Source organism: Aythya fuligula, chromosome 1 (genome assembly GCF_009819795.1).
Source record: "Aythya fuligula isolate bAytFul2 chromosome 1, bAytFul2.pri, whole genome shotgun sequence".
Classification (NCBI taxonomy): Eukaryota; Metazoa; Chordata; class Aves; order Anseriformes; family Anatidae; genus Aythya; species Aythya fuligula.
Genome location: NC_045559.1, coordinates 166,458,830 through 166,475,228, shown reverse-complemented (window position 1 = coordinate 166,475,228; position 16,399 = coordinate 166,458,830). Strand labels below are relative to the sequence as shown.

The following is a 16,399-nucleotide window of genomic DNA, read 5'->3' as shown; positions in this document are numbered from 1 at the left end:
AGACTAATTTTCTGACACTTCCACTGTTTATGTGAAAAATGTAAGTAAATATTTTAGACAATTAGTTAAGTAAAATTCACTTCACCGGTTTTCATGGTTCACATTTTGGGGGGGAAGGGGAATAAAAATATCCTTACAAAGCAGAAAGACCCAAAATTTGAATGCTGCATTTATTAATCCATTATTCTGCCTTCATACTTAAACTATTTATTTTATATAGCTCTCACAGAAAAATAAATTTCTACAGGCAAACTACTACACAGTATGTCAGAGCTAAGGGACTGCCATTATTTCCTATTCAAAACATACGAGCTTTTGCAATGATACCATGGAAGATAAGGAGTTGTCACACAGCCAACATTTGAGATACATCACTTGCAACTCTTAAAGAAAGCACCCTGAAAAGAAAGGGTCTTTAAATCCTCATTAAATCATGAGAGCTTTTTTAAAAACAAGAATTTCATTATCCTTTTTTAAGAAAGGCTTCTCCTCAAATTGGCTGCTTAAGACAGAAGGAGAAATAGTTTTTTAACAACCCTGCCCTTGCCATATTTGCCATAGATAAGTTCATTCTCATTACAGTTCATACTGTTTCCTTGGAGCCTGCAGGAAAAATAATGCTTTTTGTCACTTCAGAGAATATGCATCAGCTTCTTTGCTCTGATCAGCACTTTCCTACCCTTTCTTCATGTTACAAAGTCTCTTGCTCACTGTTCTTCCACCCACCTCTCCCAGGATATCTAGCCTGTACTCTGGCAATTTTTCTTGGTTATATATGTGGGAAAGAAGTAATCCCTCTTCTCTTACGTAGATTCAACCTGGTCTCTAGTGCTGTAGTCAAGAGAGATAGGTAAGGCACTAGCCCCATTCTGAATTGCTCATCCACAACATTTGACAGAAACGAGTAAATCAAGTAGATGTGAGCTGCCTCATACCTAAATTCAATAACACTGTTCCCATGAAAATATCATGCCCTATGAATTAGACTTTTATGATTATCTTTTCACCAGGTCCAGAGTTGAATAACATACAGTTTTTTTTATTATTATTTATTTTTTTAATACTATAATTGAATAGATGTGATTATTTGTCTTTCCTGAAAATATAAATGTGTAACTATCATGCATGCTTGCAAGATTAATTCTAACTACATCAGAGTTTGCATATTAAATACAACTGACTTCCTTTTTGATCTACTATCATTTGTTGACAATTTTCCCATTGCACATAATTCAGATTTTATATCCAAGCATTGGAACCTGTAACTTACTATATAATATACCTTGTATCTTATATATAGGCATAGATCTTTGTGATCCACCAGCTGTTTCAGTCACAATTCTTCAAAGGTACTACAATAAGTAATTTAATTCACCCCAAAAATATTTCAATAAGGTGTTTTAAAGAATCATAAGATCTTTTGGAAATTAATTTTATTCCTGTTAGTTTGTTGTTTATATAATTTCTCATTATATTGCCTATGTTCCAAAACAAACACATAAAAATAATACACTATATCTACTGAAAGAAAAAATGATAAAAAGGTTTAATTTATTCTTACAGACCCATACCTGCTTACTTTTTAACACAATCTCACTCTAAAATAGCTCAGATGAATTCTGCTCTGACAGCTTATTTCTCTCCATGAACAGAAGAACATCAAACACTCTAGCTTTGGCTCAGAAGACTAGCTTTATATGTCTGAAGACAGATAAAATTAAAACCAGACACAGACCAAGCTCCATGTGTGTTAGATGGATATAAATATCTCAGCTGTAGTGGTAAGAAAAACACAGTTAAACCAATGAACTACAATATGGTATTAGTTACTCAAAAGAATAAATAAAATAATGATGTAACTGCTGGACAAGCCAAGAAGATTTACTGAAACCTTCTGTATTACTTCAGTAACAATTTCTAACTAGACCTTAAGGGACCATTATTTCTCAGAAATGATAAGTAATCTACTCTTTATGTAAGCTTAATTTCATGAGCCAAATGTTTTTAATTTTGTCAAACTATGCAGAATTAAATGGCTATAGATATGATTTAGCTTCTGAATAAGTACCGTATTTTTGCTCCGTTGATTCTGGTTAATTTCTAATATTTATGTCATACAGTTCTCTTAGGTGCCATTGGAAAAAAAATAAAATGCTGTCAGGACAACATCCATCATTTAACTTCTGCTCATTCATTTCATTGTCCATTATGTCTTAATCTACTTCAGTGATGAATGAAAGGTGGGATAATGTTTCAGGGAAAAAACAAACAAACAAACAAAAACTTCTCTTGATATTGTACTGACGTACAAAAAATTACAAAGCTTCCCTAAAGCAAAATGGTGATTAATAAATAAATAAATAAATAAAAAGTATTCTAAGGACTTATACATAGCTTTGCTGCTATCAACTGTATTTGAATATGCATTTAATTAAGGCATATACTGTTCTCACTCAGCAGGACATTACAGAAAGTGAATTCTCATACCTTCAAGGAAGTTCAGAGGAATTACCATTCCTATGGTTTCAAAACAGCCACTTGTAATATAAAGTACAGAAGGATTCCAAGTTCAAAATTAGCAAGATAATTTTACTTAGAAAATATATAGAGGATTCATATGATCATAATTCGAGCTTTCTAAAACTGCCTTACCATTGTGTAGTTGTGAGCCACCTTCATTAGCTCTGTGCATCCTTGTGCATCAGCAAATGCTCGTATTCCCAAACAGTTGGATGGGTGCAAAAGCTTCATTAGAAAATGGCAGCAAACCTCTACCACTTGAGGGAGTTGGAGGAGGCAGGCAGCTGCCAGAAGATTTTCAATAGTGTCCTCTTTCAGCTCCAGGCAGCCTAAAAAAATTGAATAATGTAAGCTTGGCATTAAAAAGAAACAAACAAACAAAACATGCAGCATCTTTTGTAAATAATTCTAGCTTAATATAAATAGTTCTGCAGAAAAAGTAAGCAGAGGATTAATGTCTATGACTGGACACTTCAATTACACGAACATTACAGTGTGTAAACATTAATTCAGCTATATAAGATCGATACAAATAGAGATGGGAACATATTGAAAGAAGAAGCATCTTGAGAACATTGTTTTTGTGTCTATAATGAGATTAAAATCTAAGTATCTATATAACGACTTGGCTGTGATTTATTTATTTATTTTGAAATTGATGATTAAACTTGCATTATCTTCAGTGGTACAGACTAAAACTCTCATCTTTGCAAAAAACTCAGTAACTGGCTAAAAAAGTATAATTAAAAATATAAGTATCTTCAAAACAATACTTAAACATTTCAAACTTTTGGTACTTATTTGTAACATGATTTGGGGGGTAATTTTACCTAAATAATATATTTCATATCTCTCAAAGCATACCATTCTTCTAAAAGACTTTTACATTAGCTAGAAGAGCATACAAGGATGCATAATATTTATCTTTCATTTATTTTTACATTATATTTAATTTTGTCACTTCATATCATCTCTACCTTACAGACTGATAAACTATTTAATAAACAAAACGTGAAATAAAATAATATACATTTTAAAAAACATCCCTTTATTGAAGAATAAGTATCATTCTTGTCATCATGTCCCACAAGGCTGTCATTTTTAAATTAAATCTTTGTATGGTCTCTTACGTGAATAACTTGAGACAATAAATTAGACAACTCAGGAATAGCTTGGAGAACAGGAAAATAGAACATGATATGAAAATGTGTAAGTCTAATATAAATTGTAAGAAACTAACACTTTAACTAACACTGTGCTTGGAAAAATCTCTTCACACTATAAGAGGATTAAGTGTATATTGATCTTTCTGTTCAAAGTATTATAGTTCAACTGTTTGATAAACTACCTCTTTTCCCCATGCACTTTTTGTGTTTGTTGTCATATAAACAGAAATCTACATGTCTTAATAGTTCTATCACATGGTATTGAGCAGTTCCAAAATCCTCAACTTCACAACAGATTGCCATAGAAAAGAAAAGCCGTTTTATATTGCAATACCAAACCAGAAATACAATAATACTGAAGATTTGACCTTTTTGCCTCCTTTAAAGCTAAACCTGTAGCTTTTAATACAAGATGGAAACTATGAAGTTATCCTTTCTGGTTATAATACCTCCCTTTTGTAAAGATTAGAGCAGCAGATCAAGTACACAGCATAACTTCAGTTTTCCTCTGCTTATTCTTATACATCTTGTATATCCATGTGAGTTTCTGTTAATGTTATCTGACTGTTCATACCACTTCTGTCCCCCCCATATTTGCACAATATAGTCAGAAGGCACAGTATGAAGCTGATGCTTGGTTGACCCATGTATTTATCAATGATAGTCCCAAATTTGCTCCATGATTACAGGTAACCACTGGCCCAACACCCTACTCACTACATAAACTGTAGTTCTACTTTGTATAGAAGCTAAAATATATATATATATATTTTTTTTCCAGGTTAAAACTGATCATCCCAGTACTAAAAAGCAGGAAAAAAAATGTGCAAAACAGCTATCAAACAAACAAACAGAGTTTTAAATCTCTTTTTCTTACACACTACTTATTTCTCAACAACAATCTCAAAGAAGTCTCTGACCAGACAAAACTAGTCTGGATAACTGTTGAGGATTGCCAGAAAGATTGAAAGAATTGTCACCAGCTATAAAAAAAAAGTTCACAGCTTTTATCACTAAATATAGCATTAGAGGAAACAGATAGTTTCCATACAGGAACAGTCCCCTGGGTCTAGCACATTAAGTTTAGAAAGAAAAAGAAGGAAGAAAAAAAAAAAGGGGCAAAAAAAAAGGCACTTAAGAGTCTTAGTATATATAATGTGACCTCCTCAGACAGTTTTATATTGACAGTTAGATGATCCAAGTATCTAATCAAAACTGTTTAATATGCTATTCAAGGGGGTTACTTTTAATGTTACTGTTTCCTCAATTTACTTCCCTCTCACACTTATGAAATAAGGGGCTTGCACAACTATTTCAGCATGAGCAAAACAAATTAACTAAAGCTTAAAAATCTCATTTTGTGTTACATTAATTAGTATGAAAAAAGGCTAAAAAACAATCAAAAATGTTAATGGATTTTAATTGCTACTCTAAATTATAGTTCTATTTGTGACAAATTTTATGTGCATTGTTTATGCAGAAATTAAAATGCTTATCTTTAGGATGCATCCTTATAATGGATATGTACGATTTATTATTTCACTAACAAAGTTGTAGCAGAGAGAATATATAAAAATTCCCTGATATTTTTATTGTCTTTGCTAAATCTCTTTCTTTCTCCTACTCTTTAAGCTAAACTTTTCTAAATAATTTTGTGTATAGGGAATCACTGCATCTTTGAACACATTGCAGACTAACATGGTCAGTGTGTGAGTCACGGGAATCAACTTCCCGCAGACAGTGACCATTAGGTATCAACAGGAATACAGTTTTACCACTCAGTAGGTGCTGCTCACTTGCTCTGTGCGTGAGCAAGAAATTTCAATCCAGATACATAACATATGGCAATATAATTTTATTTCATGTGCACAGTAATCTATTTTTCTCTCTTGTGTAGGTAATTAATCTGCACGTTGATCCATTCATGCAAAGACCCTTCAACAACATTAAGATACTCTGTGAGTCAGGGTACACAAATGAAGTCATAGGAAATGTCAAGTAATCAGAAACAAAGGCTAGAGCTAATTCCTTTTAGTCGAGTGTTTATCTTCTAACCTTTCCATTTCATGTGACTTAATCAGTTGTATTGCAGTTTTGAAGAGTTTCTTAATATGACTTATAATTATTTATTTTCATAACGCTAATATATTTATTATACTTTATTATGAATCATTTTTAAATATTTTTAATAAATTATAATTGTTTTCCATAAGCTAACCCCTATACTCAGTCCTGGTAAGGCAGCTTGTTTATTAGGTCTCCATTTTGTAAATAAAACTGTAGATAGTATGAAGATAATAGTTATTCAGCTTTTGAAAAGTAGTTGAATTGTTTGAATAATGGTTATGAAAGTGAACTGCTTTTTTTCAACAGGATCACATTTCAATGACAAATAGAAAGAGCTTATGAAAACTGTGCTATGCTTCATACCACTATAACAAACCTTTTTGACATTTCTTATTTAATCTTACCAAGTCTTAGGTATCTACCAGGTAGCAATCTGAGCTAAACATTTTAGATTTCCCTTTATAATCAACAGAGAGAAATATGAAGATACAGCACATCTACTCTGTTTCAGTAGTCCACTTTAGAAGGTGATGGATCACTCCCAAGGATTGGTTATTTCTTGTAATTAACCATAAAAGAAGCACCTTCATTTGACTTGCTCTGCCACTGTCGATATTTATACTTGGTGATATGAATTCAGTCCATCTGCTCCCAAACACACAGTATTAGAATGATTGGAACTAATAGGGAACAGGTAATAAAGAGTCTGGAAATGCTTTAGTCCCTTTTCAACACTCTTTGGGTCCACTTCTGATTTTCACATTCCTTATTACTGTCAACTCCTGGAAATGATATAATGTGCAGTAATTATCTCTTACATTCATCCATGAAGAGCAGCCAATGAAGTCTGCAATAAAAAGTAGCTTCCTCATAGCAGAATATGTGCTAGTCTTCAGCTGTTTTCTGAAGTGAATGTTAAATTTTTGGTTTGGACCAGTATCTTAAAAGATATATTCTACATTGTATGATCACTTACACTTTTTGTAAATGTGAGTTTGTTTCCAGAAGAGGAAACACAACAGGCAGTATATTCCTTTTGCAGAGGATCCTCCTCATTTAACACTTATTTTCTGTTAACTATTTGTTGCAAACCAGTATCATCAGCTGCAAGTGAGGTAAGACAAGCTCTCTAAGGCTTTTTCTGTTTATTTCCTTACACTTTAGCATTTTGCATCAGTGAAAATTTGGAAAGGCAGCCTCACTGCAGATATACAAATTCATTATTAAATAAATAAAATAGATACTACAAGACAAGTGCTTAGCCTCCTACACAAATAAAAAGTGCAATTTGAATTGAGGAAAAACTTAGGATCTGACTATTATCTGTATTATCAAGACTATTCATCCTATACATTAGCAGCCAAAACCAAAACTAAACACAAATTAACCTAAGAAGTATGCGTAACTCAAAGAAGTTTCTACTTGACGTACTTGACGGTGCTGATGAATTACTTGAATTTAGGCCAATTTGATATCTGCCACAATAAATAGAAGACAAGTTAAAACACATGACTTAACTATGAAAATACTTTTCCCAGCAGAAAATTGTTTCCTAACAGAAACATTTTCCTGTCCTGACAATTTCAATCTTTTTCTATTTATATTGCTTCTCTTTTTTAGTCCCTGTGGGTGAAATTCATCTCCTGAAAAGCTCAACTTATTTTAACTCCTCATTCTTCACACTGGAGTCTTTATGGTTTTGTTTATTTAAGTTTTATGAAATAATCTCAGAGAAAATGGATGTCTAAATAAAAGAAGTATTTACTTAATTCAAATATGTCACTATGATACTCAGATAAATTGTCAGTTATGATTTTAGCTTCTCACTACCAACCATGGCTTCAAGATTAGGGGAACTTGTCATTTCAAATAACCATTTTTATAAGAACTTTAAGAATTAGTATGTGTAAGAAAACTACTTTCATATTTTTTTCTGCAGCTGGAAAAATATGTTATTTGCAAAAGAAAAAAAGTTAATGCATCTGTCACAGGAATTTGAGAATTATGATAAATAAAACAGCATCTATCTTTTAACAAGCTGTACTATTATTTTCATCCTAATATTGCTGCATCTTTGTGCAAACTGACTAAACTGAACTGATCACATGGTCATTGTAATGTACTGCCAAATTCAGCCTGCATTTCAAAGGTGTAGAAAATTACAACATTGGAGAATGATAATCAAATCCTATTAACTAATTAAAATTCCCCACTGAGTGGAAATCTTGCAAATGTCTCGCTAAAGATCAGAGATGCATATTAGTCAAAACATACCATGATGTGGTACTTTTTCCTCTCTTGGTCTGAGAAAAAAAAATAAAATAAAATAAAAATAAAATAATATATATATATATATATCAAAACAACAAAGTCTGTTGTATAACTGAATTGTCACAGTCATATTTTTAAAGAAAACTTGCTCACTGGTTTATAAACATCAGTTTTTTAAGAGATCAGTATCAAACTCTTTCTCCTCATAAAACTGCTGTTTGTGTGCCTTAGCTCACTTTAGAAATTTGAATTTAGTCACACATGCCTGTAAAATACACATAAAAATAAGAGTTTAAATACTAAATTATTTTAACTGGATGTAATCTTCCAAAAATATTTTATAAAAAATAAAGACAGATATGCTACTGCTCTGAAACACGCCTGGAGATGTATTTTTTCATTTGACTATAGAAAAAAAAAAAAAAAAAGTTAAAATTACTTATTTCATTGTTGGGATTACTTGCTAAAATGTACTAGTGTGTACCTGTGTACATAATCAAAATATTGATTACTTCACCAGTAGTTCACCTATTAGGAAGTCATTATATATGGAAATTTACTAATTTAAATAAAAACTTATTTAAGTTTTTAAGTAAGAATCTAAATAAAAACATATACTGTCTACATATTAAATAAACAAAGAAAACATCACAAGATAAAGAGTACCTTGAAAACACAAATAAAAAGAGTAATTAAATAAATTTTCAACAGCACTTGTGCAACAAATAGGGTAGGGTATGACAACAATGATCTCCAAAAGCTCATATAAGTATATAAAGACTTAGTTTCTCTCAGTTCTTTTTAGACAATGGACTTCAGTACTTACGTTTGTTTCCTGACTACATGTACTGCATATTGAAGAATGATCAACTGTGGCTGTGACAACCTCTGTACAATATGAAGGAACAGCTTGGAAGACTATAAATCGGTATGTGTCAAAACTATGCCAAGTATCATTCTTACCTTTTATTCATATATGAACTGAGTTTCATTGATTAAAAAAAAAAAAATCAAACTTCCTGGGATATTTTAAGTCTTACATTCTGAGGGCACCTAAGGGTTCTTGTGCCTAAAGGTAGTTTCTTGCTATATCCTTGCTGTCTGCTCTGTATGTGTTATTAGATATAACGTTGCCAGAGAAGTCATCTGAAAAACCTTCGATTAAAAAAAAAAAAACTCCAAAATAAAATCTAACTAAAAGCTAGGATCAAACAGACTTTAATCCTCTTACATATATGATACATACTATTTTTTATTTATTTATCAGAAACTCATAAATAAATCAATTATTTTTTTTTATTTTATTTTTAGTTAAATGATTTCTGCTTTATCAGTTTCATTAACTGTATGAAAGCACTAGTCTATTCTTCTAACCACTGTTGGGAATGCATACTAATTAGATAGACTGATGTAATCTGAGGAGATCTATAGCAACTTCATAGCTCTATACTAAGTTCAAAGAAACTCTGAAAGTTCAAAAGCACCAGAAGCTCAATCTCTAGTTTCTGTTCTATTTAAAATATTTAAGCATAATTGAAAATAATAAAAATTAAAGTTTTTTAGATCAAGAAAGAATCTTTACCCAAGAAAGTGAGGCAAAGAAATATTCTTCTATTACTGCTCCTCCTGAAGGCTAAAAAGATCAAAGAACACATATCCATGTACGTCAGGACACTAGGATCTCAGTCCTAGATTTTCTTCAGTCAGTCATCTTGCTGCTTGAAAAATAAAACATATTACTTGTATATCCATTGTATGTAAGTGTGGCTTCAGAATTTCTGAGCTGCCTCACATGATACGTTTAACTGATATCGAAATGAGGATGCTTTTTTTCCTCCTAAATTGTAGTTCTGTTACAACACACAGTAAACATAATTTGTTCTTTTGAATGAACCAGTCAAACCTAGCAAAGCACAAGTACATTTTATTCAAGTTTTTAAACTGCTCAAAAATATCCTTAGGGAAAATAATAATAAAAAAATAATAATTGTAAATTTCATACGTAGTAATGTTGCTTCTCCATAGAAACTTTACTATCATTATTTTTGGCAATCTAATTTTCTTGTTTTCCTGTTAACTACTTAGATATAGTCTTATGTTCTTTATTTAAGAGCAGTTCTTATCAGGGCTGCATAGACATAATACTGTGCCTGCCACAATGTAATTATACCTTTCAAATTGTTTAGAACTCCATTTGCTTAAACATGAGGTAATACAGCTCAGCTTTAAATGTATCAGAATAAGTCTTCTACCTATAGGTAGAGAGAGAACAATATAAAGTTGTACATAGAATTTCATAACATTATAGGCAACAGAATTCCTATCTTTAACAGAATCTGTTTAAGATGATAAAAAAGAAGGCTAAGAATACTGCCTATTTTAAAAGGCAAAACAACAAAACCATAAGCAAAGCAAGCAAAATAAAATGAACACTGTATCTAACTTAAGAATTTGTCAAGCTTTACTCATACATGATTGTAAAACACTAAATTTATTTAATATGCCAGTTCCTCATAAATGACAAGCTCTACATCAAGTTGTTTAGACTTCAAAATATTCTTTTTCCTCTCTAAGTTAGATATTATCCTGACTTCACACAATTGGCAAAGAGAGAATATACTCCATACACTCCTTTTTTTTATATATATGCAAGAAATTATTCTTGATAATTAAAGGCATACAATTTCATCATAAATTTCAGCATAAAATTTCATCATACAATTTCATCAACATAAAAGAGATATCCTGAAAATTAATGTTTCCTTTATTTTGTAGGCTAGCAGAAAAGGTGTGGCGTATGGCTTGTTTGGTGTTTTTCTTGTTGTTGCTGTTTGTTTGTTTTTGTTTGTTTTTAATCTATGTATATGTATTTGATCTCTATATATAATTTTATGAACGCACACTGTATATACTTTCTAAATAATGTAAATGTGAAGTTGTTTAGGACCCACTGTAAAAGAAAACTTTTGGGGGTGATTAAACATGAAACCAAATTTTAAAAAGTATTTTGTCATTCTATATTTTTTTATAGGATGAATGAAGACTGAACAATTCTTAAAAACAAAAACCTGAAATACAGTTTGTTAAAAATATATAAATCTAATAAATAAGCAACCAAGAGTGATAGAAATGCTTATTGAAGCTAATGTTATCTTTAATATAGAAGTGTGAAGAATTTCTGTACTGGATCACAGTTTCACTTAATCATAGAAAATAGGAAAAATACAGGAAAATAGCCTTGGTTTTGCAGTAAATATTATCTGTTCATTTTCTCTGACAGTTTTAGCAAAACTATTTTGGTTTTGAATTTGAAAACTTTGAGACACACAATCACGAAAAATTTTTCAAAATTTCCTGAGGTGTTTTTCATTACTGATCAACAGAAGCAGATTTAACATCCCACGTTCTAAAACTCCTGGGTGAAGTACTCCTGTTAAATATAATAGATCTAACATGCTTCCAGAAACATATGCTTCTGAAAGGACACAATCTTCTGGAAAGGATTTGTGCTCAGTGCTGATTTTTCAAAGTGACTGAAATAGATGATAACTTCAGTTATCACCAAATTTCAGTCTGTTTGAACAAAAACATTGTCTACTTAAAATCTTATTAAATGTTCCTTCTCTTGTCCCTTTCTAAATGTATTCTGTAACTGTGTGCAGAAGAGCCTCTGTTTTGGGCCAGATCATAAATTCATTACCTCAGAGACTTGTGAGTAATAATATCTGTTACTTAATATAATGTAAAATGCTTCCCCTTTTAAACTTACATCTAAAAATATTTGCAATGTAATACTTCTAGCTTCCACGTTTTTGCAAAAAAAAGCCCATGTTAACTGTATTTTAGTGTTCAGTTGTCCCCAGAGAAAAACTTCTCTCAAACAGAAGCAACTATACTTGAAATTAAATGTTTTACGATACTTAAGTCTAGTTCCTTGGACAAACTGTAGAAATTAAAATAGTATACACCATTAACATTTTCTACATAAAAAGAAAGACTTTACATATACACCAAATAGAAATAACTATAATATACATACTTATAGGTGTGATACTAGTTAAAAGGTCAAAATCTAACAAACTGTTGAAAAGCTTTCTTATTCTGTTCCAACGAGCTAAATGTTCAAATGTTCTACTCCATTCCACACTTATTCATTAGCCCACAAAATATCAGATTTCAAGAAGCAAGCCAAATATGAGCGTACTGAAGTAATAGCAGACAACATTACTAATATTTTACCATTTTGTTAAGCTTATCTGTTCTTCTGAAGTCTTTAAATCAGATTTCTGTTCCATTTAACAGTGGTGAAGTGCACATCCCTGCAGGTATTCAAGAGACGTGATCTTGGAACTAAATGACTTGGTTTAGTGATGGAATTCAGTAGGTCTCAAAGCTGATTGTTGGACTTCATGATCTTGAAGGTTTTTTCCAACCTAGATGTTTCTGTGTTTCTTTAAATTTTCTTAAAAATTTCTTAAAAATCTTAAATGGATTATATCTCTAAGATACAAGAGATTAGAACAATGGATTATATCTCTGAGATACAAGAGATCAGAAGTTTCTGATTTGTCTGAACAAAGTATTCTGTTTATATTGAAATTGCTGTAGAAGATCTGCTAACACATTAACTTCTATCTATCCATCTGTTTATCTATCTATCTATTTATTCTTTGAGGGAAGAAGGTACTTACAGGAAAAAGGAAACAAAGGGAAAAATGAAAAATTACCTACATGTCAAAATGGTTTGCTTTTCCTGGGGTAAAAGAATAAAGAGCTAAACTTGCAAAAACTATGACTAGTTAAAAAAGAATTTCACACATTGTGCAGTAGGTGTTTAGAATTTGGCAGCTTAATTCTCTAGATATTCTGTCTGGACTCTGTATGCTCCAGATCACAGATTAAAAGGCTGAATGGCTATTTATGTTAGCTGCTACACTGCTGGATATCAGAAAAGTGGCTACTTGAAGGAAAAAATGGCATGTACTAGACTAGAGGTAAATAAAGACATGGAAGGGAAGAAAAGAGATAAGAACTTATGAATCTAGATAAATCATGGGAGATAGTGGAAAGGCGAGGGGAAAAAACAATTAAGGTTTAAGGGGACAGCTTTTGATCAGGCAAAGGACATTGGAAAACAGAACGATTAGCCAAGGAGCAAAGACTGAGTTTATTTCAGTAACTTGAACATGTTTGGTATCATGACCTAATCAGCTGTGAGTTATCCCTGAATTGTCTGTAGCACTGTTAAATGTTCTCACCCTCCACACAGGATGTCCATATCCATGACAAGCCTTTGTTTCCAGGCTATACTTAAGGTTTGTTAGAAAGCATGCTAGCTGAATTTTGCTAAAACTGAGTTGGGATCAATACAGATAGATAATTATGTTCCAAGGCCTTCAAATCTTTCCTAGCATTGTTTAATTAACTAGCGTAAGTGTAACTAGGAATTTAAGGAGTTGGATAAGATGTCTGATAGAAAGGAATAGAGAAAGAAATAGTCTAACACGAATTTCAAGATGTAAGTGCACAAGCTGAGAAAAAAAAAAAAAAGTAAATCAGAACAAACAATCTGATGGAACAGAAATGCAAGACAGAGTAAACAAAACCTGAAAGGTCTACGGCAGACAAAATGTGTTCTCTTTTAGCATGCAAAATTAGTCTTATCGCTCCTTTTGGTCAGCAATTATTTGTGAAATTTCCTTTTAAATTGTATACTCGAGAAAATATTTTTGAAGTCTTATTTTGTCTCCATACTGGGTTAGAGCTTAAAGGATAATGGTGCATTACCACTGCAAATTCGCAATTAAGAAAAAATTAGAAAATAAGAAAATAAATTAAAGATCTTTGTGACCATCCTAAGTTTCTCATTCTTCAAGGTAACATTACAATGGCACATAATGTTGTCATTTTTAAGGTAGTTTGGACTTTATGTCACATTTTAAATGAAAGAACATTATGGATGCAAATATGCATGCACATGAGGCAAATTAGAAAACACTGGAGCTAAACTTCCTGTGAAGTTCTCTTTACTTCCATTTTTGGAGGTTGGTCCTTAACTACCTGACCACAATAAGAAACCTTCAGGTTTTCCAGCTCATAGAAAAAAAAAAATAAAAATACAACATTCTGCAAAGAAATCAAGGTGAGAGTGGAATATATTTGCTCTTTTCTAATTTTCCATTACCACATCCGTTCTCCAAAGTTCTCAAAGATAACCAACAAAGTGCTGAAATAGATTCACTTGAAAGTTAAATAGTTTTTTGCTTTCTTCTTTTCTTTTCTTTCTTTATCTAATCTTTTCTTAATCCATACCTGGATGTTATCTTTCATTGTACATATGAACTGCACTGTGTGTTTGTGTGTGAACTTTCAGTGTAAGCTGAAGCAAAAGAACTTCATGCAGTACTTCAATATTTCCAGAGTTTTGCTCCTAGTGGAACAACACTGTCTTTCACTTTCCTCTACCTGTACACTTACATAATCATACAGAATTATTATACAAAATAATTTATTGTTTATTGCTGAGGTATTCTACATTTTGCAGCAGTATTCCTGTACTATTAATTTTACATTCATACTGAGTAATAATGATTATATCCATCTCATGCCTAATGACAACTACTTACACATTCTTCATTTCATGGGTCCCTAGCTTGAGATGTTCTGGATGACATCCAGACTGTGGAACGATATGAACAGCAAATCCACAAATAAACAAAATACACTTTCAGATGAAAATGTAGAGTACTACATAAATGAAGACTTTATGACATTCGTAGAACCTGAGTTTCCAAAACATGGATCTCAAAAGGAACATTTTTTAACTTAAATTATATTTATTTACAGTTCCTGTTTCCTATTAAGAGGGTAAAGGACATTTATTATGTCATAAAATAAACAGCACATATCCTGATTAAATATATCAAAGCAAAGAGCATTTCAAGATTAAATTAATATTAATGTATTTAGAAAGGATTAAAACTGTATGTTATGAGCCATCCGTTTAAAATCGAAGTTAAAATCAAATGTTCAGTAGCAAAATTATAATAAAATATTGTTAATTTAAATAATATACGGATGTCTTCTAGGAAACAGAAAGAGAAAACAGCTTGTGTTTAATACTTTCAGTCTTCATATGCAAGGGGAGACAAATTCAGACTACAAATCTTATTGTTGGTATTTCCTATCTTTTAATTACTTTATTTTGTGACCTTAGTATTCTTTCCTATTAATGCATTTCAGATACATTGTGTGTAAGAGCTTGTTTAGGAAGGATAAAAACAAATTTATTATGCATTAAAATGTAAAAACTATTCAGTGGGAAGTTCTGAGTTATTAAATCTGAATTATAATTTATTCAGAAACTTTATACAACATTATACAACCAAGTACCAGTTTATAACAGCAAATGAAAGTGACAATTTAAAAAAAAAAAAAATGTAATTTTTTAAACTGAAACTTGACTAAGACAGCAATCTTCAAAAAATACATCAAATAACACATATAATGAAGTACTGTTTTTTAAGTATTTCTAGACCAAGAAATACACATAGTTTCCTAGACTCTTACGTTGTGCTTACTGAGTCTAAGATATTTAACAGTTAGGAGATAAGAAATAATTAGAACTTAGCTCTAGAAATGGTAAATGAGTGTTCTGAAGGACACAGGTTATAAAAATATGTATCTATTTATTGGCAAGCAGCAAATGAAACTGTCAACATCTTTGACTGTAGGAAGTATCATGTATGCTTTGCAATACCTGTATACGCAAACTGAACAAGATCCCACAGTGCATTGGGGTCTATGCCTTCCATTTTGATCTCTTCTTGCTTGGCTTCACAAACATCACTTGTGAACATGGCAGCAAAGTAGTCAGAGACAGAACTGAGGACAAGTCTGCAAAAAAAGTTGGAAACTTGTGTCATTTGCATTGATCTATGTATTAGAAATTTCAGATCATCAAGGCTAATGTTCTTTTAGAAACGCTTACTTTCAAAATAACTAAACAGTAGCAGGAGCAATACATTATGAATGCACGTAAGCAGCAAAATACAACATGACATTTATTCTAATTTGATTCTGCTTCCTGTGATATGAACCAAGTGGCACATCAGCATTTGCATATAAAACAGACATAGAAATTAGCTCTCAGTCTTTATGATAACTCTCCTATCCCTATTGTTAGCAAGATAACCTCTCTGTATCAAAGCCATCTTAATAGACATACAGATTCTATACCGAAGAGGTACTCTTAATTGACCTTAAAAAAGTCTTTTTTTCGATAAACTTTACTAACAGCATGTAACTTAGTAAGATCGTTCAACCTTCAGTAAGAACTTTAATAGCTTAACATGCTATTTAATAAAAAAAATAAT

The 16,399-nt window shown here is 31.5% G+C and overlaps 1 protein-coding gene across 1 annotated transcript in view; it reads right to left on the bottom strand.

The window, feature by feature from the left end:
• KLHL1 (kelch like family member 1) overlaps positions 1-16,399 on the bottom strand; it is a 234,593-nt gene that overhangs the window by 127,551 nt on the left and 90,643 nt on the right. Inside the window, exons 3-4 of the mRNA XM_032208096.1 lie at positions 15,784-15,920; positions 2,653-2,849 (exon numbers count right to left, since the gene is read on the bottom strand). Of these exons, the coding sequence (XP_032063987.1) occupies positions 2,653-2,849; positions 15,784-15,920 (334 nt within the window). The remainder of the gene's footprint in view (positions 1-2,652; positions 2,850-15,783; positions 15,921-16,399) is intronic.